Genomic DNA, 17,833 nt, shown 5'->3' with positions numbered 1-17,833 from the left:
TCAACAGAAGTTCTACTATAGAAAGTCCTGTAAACCCGGTTAGCTGATCTAATTCAGGCTCTGAAGGGGGGGGGGGACATTGAGAAAAGGTGGACCTTTCCTTCTGAATCTTCTGCCACAGGGGACCTTATGTTCCTGCTGTGTGTCAGGTTCTTCCACTTTCTACGGTCAATCTTATAAATACTGTTGCGGGGCTGGGAACTGCCAGAGACCTCACGATATGATATTAATCACTATGCTTAGGTGCAGATGCGGTATGTATTGCGATTCTCACGATCCTCACGATTCTATATCGTATTGCGATTCGATACTGCGATTCTATTGCGACTTGATGTTCCAAACAGATTGCTCGCTATATGTCTGCTTTAGAGAGACAAGAGAGAGCATGAGACAACGAGTTTAGGTCAGTCTGGGAAATAAAAGTGCTGAAAGCATGTTGGCTTACAATTTAAAAAATAAAATGCAGATACAAGCTTATAGGATGAACAATTTCGGCGTTTGGGCGCAGGTACAGCCGACTAGCGCTAGCTAACGCTAACTACAGTAGCAACAAAAAAATTAAAAATGTAGAGTATATATTGTTTTACAAATCGAGTCAAATATTGATATAATATCTGCCAAAAATAATATTGTGATATGTAACTGTATTTATTTTTTTTGACCAATCACCAATACATAAAGATAGCCGCTAATACTTTACTAAACTCAAGCTGTGGTGACTTATTGCTGTATCATCTAAAAGGCTTTACTACATGGATAGTTGACCCAATTTATACAACAAGTCAGATGTTACCCTGGGTGAGCTGAACTATCCTTCTAAAACAGGATATGCCTATCATTTGATTCCCTGGTGTTTACTCAGGTAAAAAAAAAAAATGCATCGGCTCCCACTATAAAAGCATTGCAAACATGGGTCACATCAGACAGGAAGTATCTGTGTGTGCTGTCACATCAGATAGGACTTTGTCCTCTCAGCATTTGCCACACACAGTGTCCTGGATTGGGCAGGGCTGGCTGGGATAACACCAGTCACACTGCATATAGGTGCTCAAGACCTTGGCTATGTTCCAATATCCATACAAGCACACCCACGGCCTGGTTCTTACAGGACTCACTGTGGTGATTTAGCAAATGTATTTCTCAAGTGCAACACTTGATAACCACCTCCGTTCTCAATTTTGTTCCAAATAGCTGAGTGGATACATCACAAGACTAGTGAAGTGCGACAGCGTGAAACCAAAAACAACCTTATTTGAGACTGTTGTATGATTTACCACATTCACATACAGTATCATAGATATGATTCCATATAGCTGTATATTATTAAAGAGGTAAACAGAAATGCAATTCAGGTCAGCCACAGAATTGGGGTAGAGGCCACTGGAGCAGAATCAGAACTGTTTCTGCCACCAGATGGCTCTCTCATCACACGAAGGTGATTTTCCATGGGGAGACTGTACAAGGCTTATCGTATTTAGGTTTCATCCAAAATGGCACCCCATTCCCTATATACCTGTAGTTCACTACTTTTGACCACCAGGGCCCATAGCATGGCTTGTCCCAGATCAGTTTGTGCTGGTGTGACAATGACCCTAGCAGCATTTCACGGTAAAGTCTACACCAGTTTTTAATTTTTAATTTGATTTAACCTTTATTTAACTAGACAAGTCAGTTAAGAACAAATTCTTATTTACAATGGCGGCCTACCAAAAGTCCTGCGGGGACGGGGGCTGGGATTAAATAATATATATATTTTAAATAACATTGTAAATATAGGACAAACCACACTACAACAGAGCAAGGCAGCAACACATGACAACACAGCATGGTAGCAACACAACATGGTAGCAGCACAAAACATGGTACAAACAGCTGTATTCGGTGCACGTGACAAATCAAATTTGATTTGATTTTGAGTTGGAAGACGACAGAAACAGATCTGGGACCAGGCTAAATGTAACCTTACATACTAGGTAGACACATGGCTGATAGAACAGACGGAGGCATAAACCGGAAAGGTGGTTGGTCTGCCTCAAGTCATGATTGGATAGCAGTTTAGATGTCAACACACACATAGTCATGTCTGTAGGCGGATGTGGTCTCCTCCACTTCCTCAAACTGTGTAGACTAGAAAAACGACCTACATTTCACCCATTTTTTTTTTACAACTCTCTAACAATATATGAAGAAAAGAAAACTAGTAGGCAAATGTTTTGATACAGACACCTGAGATAACTGTTATAAGATGTTGTGTTCTGAGGCCTGTGTTGTGCAGTGGGTGGTGATTTTCCCTGCCAGGTTTTTGGACAGGTGCATCATGTGCTGTGGGAGAAAAGAATAATCATCATTATCACTGCGCTCAAAATAGAGTCACTTCCCCATATGCCTATGCAAAATAGGGGCTTACAACAGCCAGCAGGTGCTGGTATAAACTAATAAAATACATATAAAATGTGTTACATATTATTATCCTGTCTCTCCCTCTCTCTTGTTCTCACTCTTTCTCAGAGACAGAGAGAGGTCACATCCCCTTATGAATACCGTGAATCACACCAAGCAGCTACAAAGTTCCCATCATGAGAAGTTTGGAGAGAAAAAAAGACTTAGTAAAGTGGAGGACATGACTGTGACTGCAGTGGAGAAGTGGGAAATAAGGGCCCTGCCTTACATAACAGACCTTCCCTCTGCCTGGAGACAGAAATAGCACCAGTGAGGGCAGACAGAGGGGCGGCCTAATACAAAACCCCACTACGAATGCAAGCATTGTTTGTGTGTGTAAATGAAAGAGTGAGTGAACCTGTTTGAGTGGGTGGCAAGATCAGAGAAAGAGAGAGTTGGGCGTCTCCCAAACATGCCTGTGTGTATGTGTTAACGAACGAGTGTTATCTGTGTTGCAGATGTATTCACCTCCCTAACTAACGGACATCTCAATCTAAGTTCCCGACCTGTTTGGTAAAAGAGGACAAAGGAAGTAGCACACGAGGGCATGCAGCCAAAGAGGACTTCTGAACGCTTGTTAATGTTCCTCCCATCTGGGCTCACTGGAGACACGATGTTAACAGGCTGGGCTGTTGTGCAAGGCCTGCTATACCAGGTTGTTGTTGTTATTGGATGTTCAGTAAGACTGACATCAAGACTCAACATAGATGGGTTTTTGTTGGTGACATCTGTGATGAGAAAAGCAGAAACAAGTGAGATGTTGCTGAGGTCAGTGAGGACGTGCCTTGGTGAGACAGTGAGACAACGTGTTAGGGGATGTGTTATATTCCTTTGCTGTCTTCTTTACACTGTCTGTCTGTCTGTCTGTATTTGGCTCACTGTTGTCTCAGAGAGGATCCCTTTCACCCATACATCTGGAGTCAGACGGTAGTCAGGCCACTCCCCCATTGAAACTGGCTTGTTGAAATTCCTCACATATAGAAGCGTCCACCTTTATTCCCCTGCCTCCCCAACAGCAACAAAGGGATCTAACAGATGAAGCCAGGCCAGTGGCTGCAGGCTGGGTGGAACCTGTCTGGAGCTTTAATAGCTAGGGTCTGGTCTGCTCCACTGGAAACACCCTTCAGCCAATTAGATACACAACAAACACACACACAACAAACACACACACACACACACACTACACTCCCTTCTTTGAATAGTTTAGAAATCCCCCAAAAAGTTGAGGAAAGTTGTGTTTTTTTAAACAGGTTTCTTGAATATATTAGACTAGTACTTTGTCTCCAAGTGTATCATCTGTCTTTCCCAACTTTGGGATGAAGTGCTTTGCTCAAGGGCACAACAGTAGATGGTAGCTGTGAACAGACACCAGCCGCAATCTTCAGATTACTACTTCAATTCCTTTTAATGTGAGCCAGAACACCAAATACAATTTTCCATTTAGTGTAAACTTAAATGGACAATAAAAGTTTTCTAATCTCTAATCTAATTGCCACTGTCAGCAGTCCTTAGTTATTCTACAGGCTTTATGAAAGCTTTACGACAGCTTCCTTAAGCCTCAACAGATATTGTTCGTTTAAAGTGGGACATGATTTCGTAACTGCTCATTTCAGTGGCGTGTGGTTTCTGTTTTCCTCAGCTTCATAACTTTCGGTGTGTGTTTGAAATAGGAAGCATGTCTATGTAGCTCTCGTCGGGTTTCATAACAGAACGTCAGTCTCAGATCCTCCTGAGCAGCAGTAGTGGACAAGCAGGTAACAGCAGCATACCTTACAAGACTGGGTAGCATCCTGTTTGGAACGGGGCCCATGTGCCCCGCAGACCATTGCCTCACCATTTTCATTGATGTGTATGGCTGTCGTCTTTATACTAGAATGAACAAGCACAGCCTTAGCATTTCAATCAAACGATCCGTTTTTGATGTTTCGTAATAAAGCAGTGAAGTGGCCATGTGTGACGTGTATGCGGTTAACCTCAATTATTTTTTGCTTTGATGCTGATGAACGTTATTGAAGGAATAGTATGATTAGAGGTATGCTAATATGTATATGATTTATCGCTAAATTTAGTTCAACGCTTTGGACAGGCTGTTCAGTTGGGCAGTTTTGACTGAATCTCATTGACTGGTGTAGATTAGGCGATAATGTGGATCTCTGGTGGCCGTGAGCGGTACATGTATCTGAATGCTGTACAAACCTGGGTCACCATGTGTCACAACTCTCTCTGGATCACTTTGACCTGTTCCTGCTTTTTGGGTTGAACTGTTCTTACACCCCCCTCACCTCATTTCCTCACTGCAGTAGTAGTCGGTAGGAGACAGCATGTTGTCAAGACGGGTATTTCAGACAACAAACACTTTTGAGAGTTTGCTAAGGCTTATTAGTCTTTTAATGTAACAACAATGGAAAATACCTGGAAAACTGATCAGAAATACAACATTGATAGAATCACCAATAACTCTCCAATGTAGGAAAACACAATAGAATGATATATATTATCAATTGTTTTATTCTGAGTTAGAAGTTGGAGCTCCCTTTCTCAAGCACATCTTCAAACCAGACGGCAAAAACCTCAACTAGAGAGAGCCTTCACCCTCTCCATGGTGGAAAGAATTCTGGGTAAACAAGTTTTTCTCTTCTACAATGGACAGGCTGCGCTCTCGTGGTTCTTTAACTGAAGCATAATGATTGATGTCAGCTTGAGCATAAATCACTGGAGGGGAACAAACAGCTAGCATCCCCAGGCTCTTCAAGCAGCCATCAGTGGTATCAGTGAGGTTGTGTCCCAATCATTTAAAATGGCTTCGTCTCCTTTTCTTGGTGACAATTGATTGGCTTGAGGGAAGGGAAGGGAAAGAGGATACCTAGTCAGTTGCACAACTAAATGCATTCAACCGAAATGTGTCTTCCTCATTTAACCCAACCCCTCTGAATCAGAGAGGTGCGGAGGGGCTGCCTTAATCGACTTCCACGTCATCGGCTCCTAGGGAACAGTTGTTGTTCACTACCTTGCTCAAGGGCAGAACGGCAGATTTTTGCACATTGCCGGCTCGTGGATTCGAACCAGCGACATTTTGGTTACTGGCCCAACGCTCATTACCGATAGGCTAAGAAAAGATAGGGTCAGAATTCGGCCGATTTATTTTGCCAATGAAGACCTTTTCATGTCAGCGTTCATGAAGGACAGGAACATTTCCTAGGGAAATTAGGAAAGGAAAATAGCATTCAAAGGAAATGAGGAAAAGAAGAGAATCGGTGACTATTGGGACAATGAGCCAGAGAGTGGCAAGGGGGCCATTGAGTCTGTGAACCAGGGAGGAACTGGGGGCTATGAGAAAGAACAGGTTTCCCCGGTCTGGTCCAGTCATGCATGGCTGGCTGTTGCCGCCTTGTCGGGTCAGAGGAGGAGGGAAACGGTTAACGGTTAAACAGCCTGATGGCGGGGAGCTTGGGAGACCACATTCCAAAACCCTCTGCGCTGTAAAACGTGAAGCTCCACCGACTCCACCACTCTGCAACACCAGACTCTCCTCAGCCCCAGTTCGTTTTCCCTCTTCTGCTTTTTGCATGAGTGGAACAGCTGCCTGACTGGGAGCTACCACTCTGTCACCACAGGGGCCGCCACACTCACTGGCCCAGGGAGCACAGCAATCTTTTGAAGATGCAAGCTTCCTTTCTCCCCCATGTTCTTTCACAGTGGACTGGCCCTGATGTAGACAGCATGGGGGAGAGTGAGAGTGCGAGCTAGGCAGCACTCTGGAAGCCAGCAGATCATTGCTGTGGTATTCTGACTGCCACAGAGGCAGAGAGAGAGGGAGCGTGACAGACAGTAAGAGAGAGGGTGAGACGGAGCAAGAGAAGACTAGAGCACTGGAAGCCTCTGAGAAAAGGTTGCCAAACAGAACATCAACAGCCGAGTGGAAGGAACGCCTTCAGGGGAAACTGACTAACATGAAGAAGAGAACAGCCAGGAGGAGCTACTACTAAGATGTGAAGAACAACTGGTGGTTTATTTTGCCATCTTTAAGAGGGAGAGAAGAAGATAGAAACAAGGGTCTATTCAGACACTACAGAACGGATTTTGTCTATCTAGACACAACACAAGAAGATAGTGTCTACGCTATTCAGACCAAGGGAGGAAGCCGAAAACAGTGCCAAGGAGGATGTCTTGGCTGTCGCCCGTGTCTTGGGCCAAGTGGACGTGGACGGCAGTCCGGGGAGCAGGGGAGGGAGAGGACAGTGAAGAGGAGGAGGGCCAGGGGGTGAAGGAGGAGGATGGACGGCTGCCCCTTGGAGGGAAGCGAGAGGAAGAGGAGGAAGATGGATCTCAAGGGTGCAGGCGAGTGTGTTTGCTGGCTACATTGGAGCCTTGAAGCATTCCAAGTGAGACCCACAATGCAGCTGGAGGGGAGAGGGGCGTCATATGGGGGAAGGATGGGGTGAGGGAGTGTCATATTGGGGAAGGAGGGTGAGAGGGGGTGTCATATGGGGGAAGGAGGGGGAGGGGGGGTGTCATATGGGGGAAGGAGGAGGAGCGGGGGTGTCATATGGGGGAAGGAGGGGGAGAGTGGCACCTGCTTTGCCTTTCCACCTGTGGGGTTTGTGAGTCGGTGTTGTTCTAATGTTTCAATCACACCAACAGTGTTGTGGCGCAAAATGGTAGGCAGCATCATCTGGATATGTGTGCAACAAAAGTTCATTTCTGTAATGACGCCTACGCATACAGTTTGACACATACGTTCGATAAATCCAACGTATACACCACAACGAACACACTGCAACACGATGCTGCAAGGAAAACACAGCGTTTCATTGGAAATAAATGTACTTCTGGCGTACCAAAATGCAATGACGCTGTGATCAAAGCGTAAAGGGGGAATGAGAGAGAGAGAGAGAGAGAGAGAGAATGCATTTGACCATTACACCATTTTGTTCTACTATGTGGTTCTTCCAAACAGACATGCCTGTTGTTGTTTTAGAGGCTTACTGGTTAATGTGTGCGTGTGTGACGTTTGTTGGAAGTATTTCACAATGCCTCAGGTACTTTGTTATTCCCCAGCACCGCAGACAGGTACAACAAGTGATGTATAGCACACAATGTGCCCTCTGTCTCCTGTTCCTTGTTGGGGCAAAACACTATCCTGCCTTTGATGATTGTGTTATCACTCACGACTTTGTGATACCGATGGAGAGAGATGATCGTGCAATATATGTTTTTATAGCAGTGTTTAATTGCTATACCTATAGCACAACATTGGATCTCACAGATACTACTGTGGGTTGTTTATCAGTTGTAGCCAACTGGTTTTTGCACATGACAGATATGCAAACGCATTGCATTGAATGAGTACACATACTAGAACATCTGCACTAGTACACATACTAGAACATCTACACTAGTACACATACTAGAACATCTGCACTAGTACACATACTAGGACATCTGCACTAGTACACATACTAGGACATCTGCACTAGTACACATACTAGGACATCTGCACTAGTACACATACTAGGACATCTGCACTAGTATGCATACTAGGACATCTGCACTAGTACACATACTACAACATCTACACATACTACAACATCTACACTAGAACATCTACACTAGTACACATACAAGAACATCTGCACATACTAGGACATCTGCACTAGTACACATACTAGGACATCTGCACTAGTACACATACTAGGACATCTGCACTAGTACACATACTAGGACATCTGCACTAGTACACATACTAGGACATCTGCACTAGTACACATACTAGGACATCTGCACTAGTACACATACTAGGACATCTGCACTAGTACACATACTAGGACATCTGCACTAGTACGCATCCTAGAACATATACACTAGTACACATACTACAACATCTACACATACTAGAACATCTACACTAGAACATCTACACTAGTACACATACAAGAACATCTGCACTAGTACACATACTAGAACATCTACACTAGTACACATACTAGAACATCTACAGTAGTACACATACTAGGACGTCTACAGTAGTACACATATTAGGACATCTGCACTAGTACACATACTAGGACATCTGCACTAGTACACATACTAGGACATCTGCACTAGTACACATACTAGGACATCTGCACTAGTACACATACTAGAACATCTGCACTAGTACACATACTAGAACATCTACACATACTAGGACATCTGCACTAGTACACATACTAGGACATCTGCACTAGTACACATACTAGGACATCTGCACTAGTACACATACTAGGACATCTGCACTAGTACACATACTAGGACATCTGCACTAGTACACATACTAGAACATCTGCACTAGTACACATACTAGAACATCTGCACTAGTACACATACTAGAACATCTGCACTAGTACACATTTTAATCACCTTTATTTAACCAGGTAGGCTAGTTGAGAACAAGTTCTCATTTGCAACTGCGACCTGGCCAAGATAAAGCAAAGCAGTTCGACACATACAACACAGAGTTACACATGGAATAAACAAACATACCGTCAATAATACAGTAGAAAAAAATCTATAAACAGCATGTGCAAATGAGGTAGGATAAGGGAGGTAAAGGCAATACATAGGCCATGGTGGCGAAGTAATTACAATATAGCAATTAAACACTGGAATGGTAGATGTGCAGAAGATGAATGTGCAAGTAGAACATCTGCACTAGTACACATACTAGAATATCTACACTAGTACACATACCTGAACATCTACACATACTAGAACATCTACACTAGTACACATACTAGAACATCTACACATACTAGAACATCTGTACTAGTACACACACTAGAACATCTGCACTAGTACACACACTAGAACATCTGCACTAGTACACACACTAGAACATCTGCACTAGTACACATACTAGAACATCTACACTGGAACATCTGCACTAGTACACATACTAGAACATCTACACTAGTACACATACTAGAACATCTACATTAGTACACATACTAGAATGATATTTTCACAATAGTTTGTATTTCCAGATATTCTAGTGGTATGACCAAACTCATCTACCTCTCTCTTTATGTTTCTCTCTCTCTTTCTCTCTTCCAGTTCGGACTCAGAGGGCCACTTTGCGACCCCAGAGGCTCAGAGTCCTGTCCACGCTCCACTCAGTGTCCCAGGAGAGCTGGAGAACCTTGCCACTGACAGAGCAGGTGAGAGCACTGCTGCTTGCCTTCAACACACAAGGACAGAAAGAGAGAAGTAGGCACAAAACATGCTGAAAATAACTTGCACGTATTTCATTAAGGTCAACAACAAAATTAAAATGAATGAATATTATCTATCCCCAAAGGGCAATTACTTTTGGCATGTGAGTCAGCAACAAAAACAGCAACATGACATCATACAACTATATCATAATGACATACCACACAGAGCAGCTTCACAGTAAGGGATATTGTTGGGATATTATAGCACAAATTGTCCCTCACAACATCTACAGTACATGGCATGGCCTACCACACACCCCAACCACCACTTCAGTTCACTCCCACACCCACGCACCACTGACTGACACTCACGTGTAGAGAATGCATTAGCTGGCTGGCTTCCTTTGGAGTTTCCATGGCAACAAGAGAGATTGTGTCTCTCTGTCTTGCACTTCCTGTGGGGAACCGTGTGTGTGTGTGTGTGTGTGTGTGGCGTGTTTGTGTGCGCGCGCGCTATCGTGGTGCTTCAACTTTTAACAGTCACCTCAGACGTGGTTTTCAATATGCTGTTTTCATTAAACAAAATACAGTGTTTGGTGGAATCAAGTAGATTAGTCCTTCAGACCTTTTGATGTCGATCAATAATGTTTTCTCAACTGAAACTGCAGATTGCATTTGCTCTCAAAGGATTGCTACTGCATTAGATTAAACTGCGCCTACTGTAAAGCTATTTTAACTATGTTCCGTCTGACATGTGGCCAAACGGAGGGAAGTGTACCTTGCCGCTGTAACTGAAGACAGATGTGCTTTGTTTGCCTACCGTACTTCTCTAGGTATGCATCGGACTGTTAGACATTCACAAAGACCATTAAAGTTACACAGCACTTAAAGCTTGATATTAAACTACACAATTACCTTATTCACACCAACAATTAACGCTAGTTGTGAGAGAGAACCCACTGGGCACCCACTGGTTGAATCAACGTTGTTGCCACATAATTTCAATCACTTTACCTTGAACCAACGCAGAATAGACTGTGAATTGACGTCTGTGCCCAGTGGGAAGTCATCGGCTGAATACAGGACTTATATTTGCCATTCAGGTCAATCTTAGGTAGGCCACTCCAAAACAATAGCATGTGTGGCTCAAATGAAATGTTAACATTGGAGAAGGGTAGAGAACTGGATCACGGCCTGCATAAGAATTTGCTTTGGACTAGAGGTCGACCGATTAATCGGAATGGCTGATTAATTACGGCCGATTTCAAGTTTTCATAATAATCGGAAATCAGTCATTTTTTTACACCTTTATTTCATCTTTATTTAACTAGGCAAGTCAGTTAAGAACACATTCTTATTTTCAATGACGGCCTAGGAACGGTGGGTTAACTGCCTCATTCAGGGGCAGAACGACAGATTTTCACCTTGTCAGCTCGGGGGATACAATCTTGCAAACTTACGGTTAACAAGTCCAACGCAATAACGACCGTTGCACTCCACAAGGAGACTGACTGCCTGTTACGCGAATGCAGTAAGCCAAGGTAAGTTGCTAGCTAGCATTAAACTTATCTTATAAAAAACAATCAATCAATCATAATCACTAGTTAACTACACATGGTTGATGATATTACTAGATATTATCTAGCGTGTCCTGGGTTGCATATAATCTGACTGAGCATACAAGCATACAAGCATACAAGTATCTAAGTATCTGACTGGGCGGTGGTGGGCAGAAGCAGGCGTAAACATTCATTCAAACAGCACTTTCATGAGTTTTGCCAGCAGCTCTTCGTTGTGCGTCAAGCATTGCGCTGTTTATGACTTCAAGCCTATCAACTCCCGAGATGAGGCTGGTGTAACCGAAGTGAAATGGCTGGCTAGTTAGCGCGTGCTAATAGGGTTTCAAACGTCACTCGCTCTGAGCCTTGGGGTGGTTGTTTCCCTTGCTCTGCATGGTTAACGCTGCTTCGAGGGTGGCTCTTGTCATTGTGTTCCTGGTTTGAGGCGAGGGACAGAAGCTATACTGTTACACTGGCAATACTAAAGTTCCTGTATAGAGGGAAATAGTCCTATAATTCCTATAATAACTACAACCTAAAACTTCTTACCTGGGAATATTGAAGACTCGTGTTAAAAGGAACCACCAGCTTTCATATGTTCTCATGTTCTGCGCAAGGAACTTAAACGTTAGCTTTCTTACATTGCACATATTGCACTTTTACTTTCTTCTCCAACACTTTGTTTTTGCATTATTTAAACCAAATTGAAAATGTTTCATTATTTCTTTGAGGCTAAATTGAAAATAAGTGTTCATTCAGTATTGTTGTAATTGTCATTATTACAAATAAATGTTTTTTAAAAATCAGCTGATTAATCGGTATCTGCTTTTTTGGTCCTCCAATAATCGGTATCGGCGTTGAAAAATCATAATCGGTCGACCTCTACTTTGGACTATGGAATTCGGGAGGTCAGCCGTGAACAAAAGCAGTTGCTCCTCTTTGTTTTCAATTGTCTGTGGGAGGGGTTTCAAGTCATGAGAGTGACTTACCCTGTGAGGGATCTAGAAATATCTCCAATATATTGATCCGGTTTGGATCTATGAGCCCCATTACAACTCAGTGAAGCAACAGTGGTTTCCATATTACTCCCAGTCCCAATATTTTGAAGGAACCTACTTGAATATACTTGAAACACTTCATTTCAAACCCTGTTATTGTATGATGTCCAGTATATGTTGGCGATAATTTAGATGGTCTCAAAACTCATAGAGAGTGCATGCAATGCAACCACATACCCGTTGGATTTCAGGCTGGTTTGGAAGTATTTGAGGAGGCGTAGTTTAGTTGGACAGCCGTGCTGCTTTTCACTCTGTCAAAGTTACTTTTAATAAGTATTTCTTCGTCTCTGAGAGCTTTGTTTCGGTTCACTCCACTGTGTTTTGATATGGGACTGTAAAAGCAAGGGGTCTCAAATTGCTTTGAGTGGGATTGCGTAGCACAGCCTAGTATGTGTCCAGGCTATCTTTGTTTGCTCAGGCCTGGGGTAGTGAAAGTGTCGTTCGTGAGCCGCGGAGTCTGAGAAGGCTGCATTCGCTGGCAGCACGCACCGAGGGAGTTGTCTTCAGTTCTATTCCACAACCACAAACATTCTCCTGATGTTTCCTCACTCTTCCTCTTCCTCACGCAGCCAGCTGTGGAGAAGATTGAACTCTAGCTCACTGGCCCGTTTTGAAGGGACTGTTCTTGGCAGCATGAAGCTAGCCTGTTCCAGGATTTGTTTGTGCTGCTTTGCTAATGGTCCCAGATCTGTTTGTGCTGTCTTTCCAATAAAGACCATATGAGTTGGCAAGACAGCACAAACAGACCTGGCAACAGGCTAGGATGAAGCTGCAGGTACTTTTAGAGACGTTTAGTAGTGTACACAAAAATAACCTTGTTGTTTGTCCTACTCTCTGAATACTTAACTATCTCTGGCAATAAGTCAAGTAAAAGAATGTTGTAGGGTTTATAGACAGAAATAATGTCTATACATCTATAAATCCCACACTCCTCCCAGGAGTGGTGCAATTTAAAAATGTGGTGCAATTTAAGAATGTGGTTAGTTGTAAACTGCACATTTTTCTCCGCCCCATGGCAAAACAAGTCAAATTGCATGAAATGAGTTATAAAATTGCTAAATGTTCTCTCCGCCCAATGGCAAAATGCTAAAAATTGCAGGACATTTTCTTTCAAACTAAAAACGGTATGGGCTCTATTTTAACAACCTAACGTAACGGCTAATCTAAGCAGGGGTGTGTCAGGAATATTTCTGCTATTTTCCCTATCATAATTATCGGCGCACTTGCGAAAGGACTGGGTTTTGATGAATGCACAAGCATTCGCTCTGATATAGGGGCTAGGCCTACTGTAAATTTACAAGCACCATCATTTCTCCCTGTGGGCATATAATATTAAAACAGGGCAGACTATGGAGGGTTTTACACACATCCAAACTTTTCACAGTAGCAGGACAAAGATCCAATGTAAAGAGAAATGTCCACTCACGTTGTACTGCTCCCAAATAGGCCTATGTTTTATGAACATACCGGAACCATCTTACAAATCAGATCGCATTCATTCGTTTTTTATGTTTCTAAATACAAAGTATACAGGCACCAAAAGCACATTAGGCTACTGTTGTTCCATGCATCACGACTGGATAGGCTGTCAAAATTCATGCCATAACCCACTGCCTTACCGATAAAACCAGCTTTTGTTTGGTCTTAAATAAGAGAAAGTTGATTGCCAGTGTTCAGACCTGGTGAGAGAGCTTATATAACAACTCTTAACTTGGGGAATGTATTGTCTTGCCCTACTGTCTAGTCTTGTTCTACTTTAGGTCCTTAGTGCTGCATTTGGCTACTGCAGGAAAAGAAGCGACTGCTATATTGTTTTAGGGTTGAACTAAAAACCCTAGTGCCGACAATAAGTATAACGTATATTATCAAATATATGACTGTATTTTCCTTTATACTATGAGTATTTGTATCAAATGAGTACAAAAGTACTTCTGTCCAGTGAGAGTTAGTCTTAGTATTATTGCAGTATCAGGACCGAACTTAATAATGGCCTAATAGAGACTGAAAAGTGATGACACTACAGAAAATCTTCTTATCAGAAATAGGTGTTCTCTCTTGATAATATAGCAATATAGCCATGTTCACCATCTCCACTAAATATGGATTAAATAACTTAACCTTGAATTCCTGGGTACAGGGATCTGAACTTTGATGAACTGACTATGGAGCAGTTAATCAGATCTGCTCTGTCCAAGCTGTACAGATGTAGGATCTTCATTTCATTTTCCACTTTTCAGACTTAATTTTGCCTTATGAAAAATGTATCAACCCCTTCAATAATGTCCATTATTTATAATCTACATAATAATTCACATTTCCTGTTGCTGCAGGATTATTTTCCTACTGTAGCAAACTGGCTCAAATCAAGATCCTATATACTGTACCTCTCTCTGCGGCCCTCTCTTGTTCTCTCTGTCCACACACACACACACACACACCACACCCATTCACATGTACATAAGCATACTGATGGAAAGATTTGACTTTGCTTAGTGATGATTAGCTCTAAATATTTTGAATAAGAGAATCAACGCTGCATTAAACACTGTAGCATATTAATTCTTCCACTCCACTGAATATAAATAAACTAGGGCCTTTGCTGCCCCCTGTCTCTTAGCAACAGACTGTTGCATGAAAACTGTGATGATGACGGCCATCAGGAAACATTTGTACATTCCTCTGGGCAGTGTTGCAAAATCAACAACAGCAACAGCTCCCTCAAGACATACACTCTCAATCTGACCTGTTAAGGCTTTTCCATATTCCCTTATTACATTTTCCTAGTACAAGCAAATGTATCGTTATGTTATTAGGCCTTTAAAAAAAAGCGTAACCATGGAAATAGATGCAACTTTATGTTACTGTGAGATTGGTAGCAACCAAGGAATATTATCATCTCTTAATATTTGTTGCAACCTGCCTTGAGAAGGCTTTTTTGTTGAAATTACATCACACTCCAAATTACATTTTTGATCGTCGTCTTTTGCATTTGTGGCTACGTTTAAAAATATATATTTTTCTGGCAGCTACTACTGGTTTTTGAGTCAACTTTTTGTATCCTCTCTCCTGCTTTCACCAGATACCCTGGAGGAGGAGGATGAACAGCTGATGGTGTCTGGCCTAGCCGGGGATCCAGTTCATAGCCTCTTTAACCAGAACATGGGCCAGGCTGAGCCCCCCTTGGCTCCTGAGGAGGAGGCCCCCGTGAACCCTAAGGAAGAGGCCCCCATGGACCCTAAAAAAGGGCCCCAAATGCTTCCCAACACAGACACTACCGAGGTTCAACCCTCCACAGCAGACCCACCAGCACATGCCAATGGAGAAGCAATGACCAGTCCTGCTCTGAACTTAGGTCTACCCGATGAGAGGCCAAATGCTACCTCTCTGGACTTAGGCCTACCTGAGGAGAAGCCACTGGCTACTTCTCTGGACCTAGGTCAACCCGAGGAAGAGAGGCCACTGTCCAGCAGCACAGAGCCAGTTTGTAATGGACACCCCATTGAGACCATCTCTGAACCGCAGGCCAAACTCACTAAAATCCCTAAAACCACTAAAACCAAGCCCCCTTCCCTGAAGATAAAGGGAGCCCTGAGCGATGCTAGCACACAGGGGGACGGGGACATTGACATCATCACAATCCCTAAGGCTAGCTACAACTTCGACCCGGACCAGTTTGACGACAGCTTTAACCCGTTCGCCACTGGAGGCTCCAAGATACAGAACTCCCCCCCAGCTTTTGCAGCTGATGCCCTGCCCACACTTGAGACGCTACCTTTAAGTAGCTCCTTTCCCAAACTGGAGCCTTTACCTGTACGTAGCTCTTCTCCACCGCTTTGTGGGACTAGTTCCTCACTTAAAATGGAGGTTGAGGAGGTCAAAGAGCCCAAGCCTGTGAAGATGGAGTTTGGGTTAGACGAGGCAGGCGAGGTAACAAAAACACAGCCAAGGAGGCTGGGTAAAAAGCCTGGCAGCAAGCTCGCCACCAAGAAACCAAAGGCCAAAGCAACAACGACTGCACCTGCCCCGATGCCGACACCCGAACCAGTTGTAGCTGAACCGGTAGCAGAGCCAGTTTCAGAAACCGCTTCTGAACTGCTTTCCGTGCCAGGTGCCTCCTTAAGTTTGGATGACGTTCCAATTCCCAAGTCAACTTATAAGTATGACCCCAACCAGTGGGATGACCCTAATTTTAACCCCTTTGGGGCTGGTGGTTGCAAAATGAGCAGTTCCTCAGTTCTTCCTAAAGAATCCTACAGCTTTGATCCTCAGAACTTTGACGACTCAGCTGAACCCTTTAAGCCATCTAAAGCCCTGGGCAGTGAAAACCCAACTTCTCAGGATACCCCTGAGAGGCCAGCAGAGGAAGCAGTGAAACCAAAGCTGGATCGCCCCCTGGAGGAGGAGAAGAAAACGCGCCAGCCTCCAAAGAAAAGCAAGGACAGGATCATCAAGTAAGTCTGCTACACCCACAGCTTGGCGTTTCAGCACGTCAACCCAAACCATGCGTTGTGTTCCACCACTAGTGTAGCCTTCTTCAGGGTAATTCTGTATCCAGAAATGTGTTTTGTCCTAGCAAGAAGAAAAACATGAAATTGTCGTCCTTGTCGTTATCCTACAGTATGTGATATCAAGCCTTCCTTTGTGGTTTTCACACTAGTTTAAACTAGTTTTAGATGGTGCTGCAGTTACTGGATCTCTTTTTTTTTTTTGCCTTTTGCGAAGTCACTGGCATCCTAATGTTTGGGTCAGTCGCCCGCTGCCAAACCCTCAGCCCTCTAGCCAGCCCCCTAGAAACCTAACTCCATCTCTAATGCTGAGCAGAACACCTCTACTCACTCCTCCTTCTCTCTCTCTTTCATCCTTCATTCCCAAAATGCTCTCTGTGCCACCGCTGTACCCCCTCCCTCCCTCCCATCTACCCAACCAACCTCTACTGTCTGTCTATCATGCACCCCTTCTCTGCTTCTCCTTCCACCTTGTGTTTGTTCGCCTCAGGACCACTGAACAAGTGAAGTTTCTCTGTTTTCTATTGTAAGTAGTACTCGCTCTTCCACCACTCAATCTCTCGCTTGGTATGCCGTCTTTGCTTTCTGTCCCATTGCATGTGTTGTTATGATGAGAGCTCAGTGTTGTCATGATGAGAGCTCAGTGTTGTCATGATGAGAGCTCAGTGTTGTCATGATGAGAGCTCAGTGTTGTCATGATGAGAGCTCAGTGTTGTTATGATGAGAGCTCAGTGTTGTTATGATGAGAGCTCAGTGTTGTCATGATGAGAGCTCAGTGTTGTCATGATGAGAGCTCAGTGTTGTCATGATGAGAGCTCAGTGTTGTCATGATGAGAGCTCAGTGTTGTCATGATGAGAGCTCAGTGTTGTCATGATGAGAGCTCAGTGTTGTTATGATGAGAGCTCAGTGTTGTCATGATGAGAGCTCAGTGTTGTCATGATGAGAGCTCAGTGTTGTCATGATGAGAGCTCAGTGTTGTCATGATGAGAGCTCAGTGTTGTCATGATGAGAGCTCAGTGTTGTCATGATGAGAGCTCAGTGTTGTTATGATGAGAGCTCAGTGTTGTTATGATGAGAG

The 17,833-nt window shown here is 43.5% G+C and overlaps 1 protein-coding gene across 3 annotated transcripts in view; it reads left to right on the top strand.

Annotated features, from left to right (window-relative positions):
- Positions 1-17,833, top strand: part of LOC115143011 (transforming acidic coiled-coil-containing protein 1-like) — a 43,805-nt gene that overhangs the window by 14,931 nt on the left and 11,041 nt on the right. For 2 of the 3 annotated variants that reach the window (XM_029682966.2, XM_029682965.2), the window contains exons 2-3: positions 9,532-9,635; positions 15,329-16,700. In XM_029682966.2, coding sequence (XP_029538826.1) covers positions 15,358-16,700 — 1,343 coding nt within the window. In that variant the 5' untranslated portion in view covers positions 9,532-9,635; positions 15,329-15,357. Of the gene's footprint in view, positions 1-6,167; positions 6,778-9,531; positions 9,636-15,328; positions 16,701-17,833 lie in introns of those variants that run through there. The other variant, XM_029682964.2, reaches the window with a different exon arrangement.

The sequence above is a fragment of the Oncorhynchus nerka genome, linkage group LG15, assembly GCF_034236695.1.
Source record: "Oncorhynchus nerka isolate Pitt River linkage group LG15, Oner_Uvic_2.0, whole genome shotgun sequence".
Taxonomy (NCBI): domain Eukaryota; kingdom Metazoa; phylum Chordata; class Actinopteri; order Salmoniformes; family Salmonidae; genus Oncorhynchus; species Oncorhynchus nerka.
The sequence above is the reverse complement of the archived record's forward strand: the minus strand, read 5'-3'. Positions and strand labels throughout refer to the sequence as shown.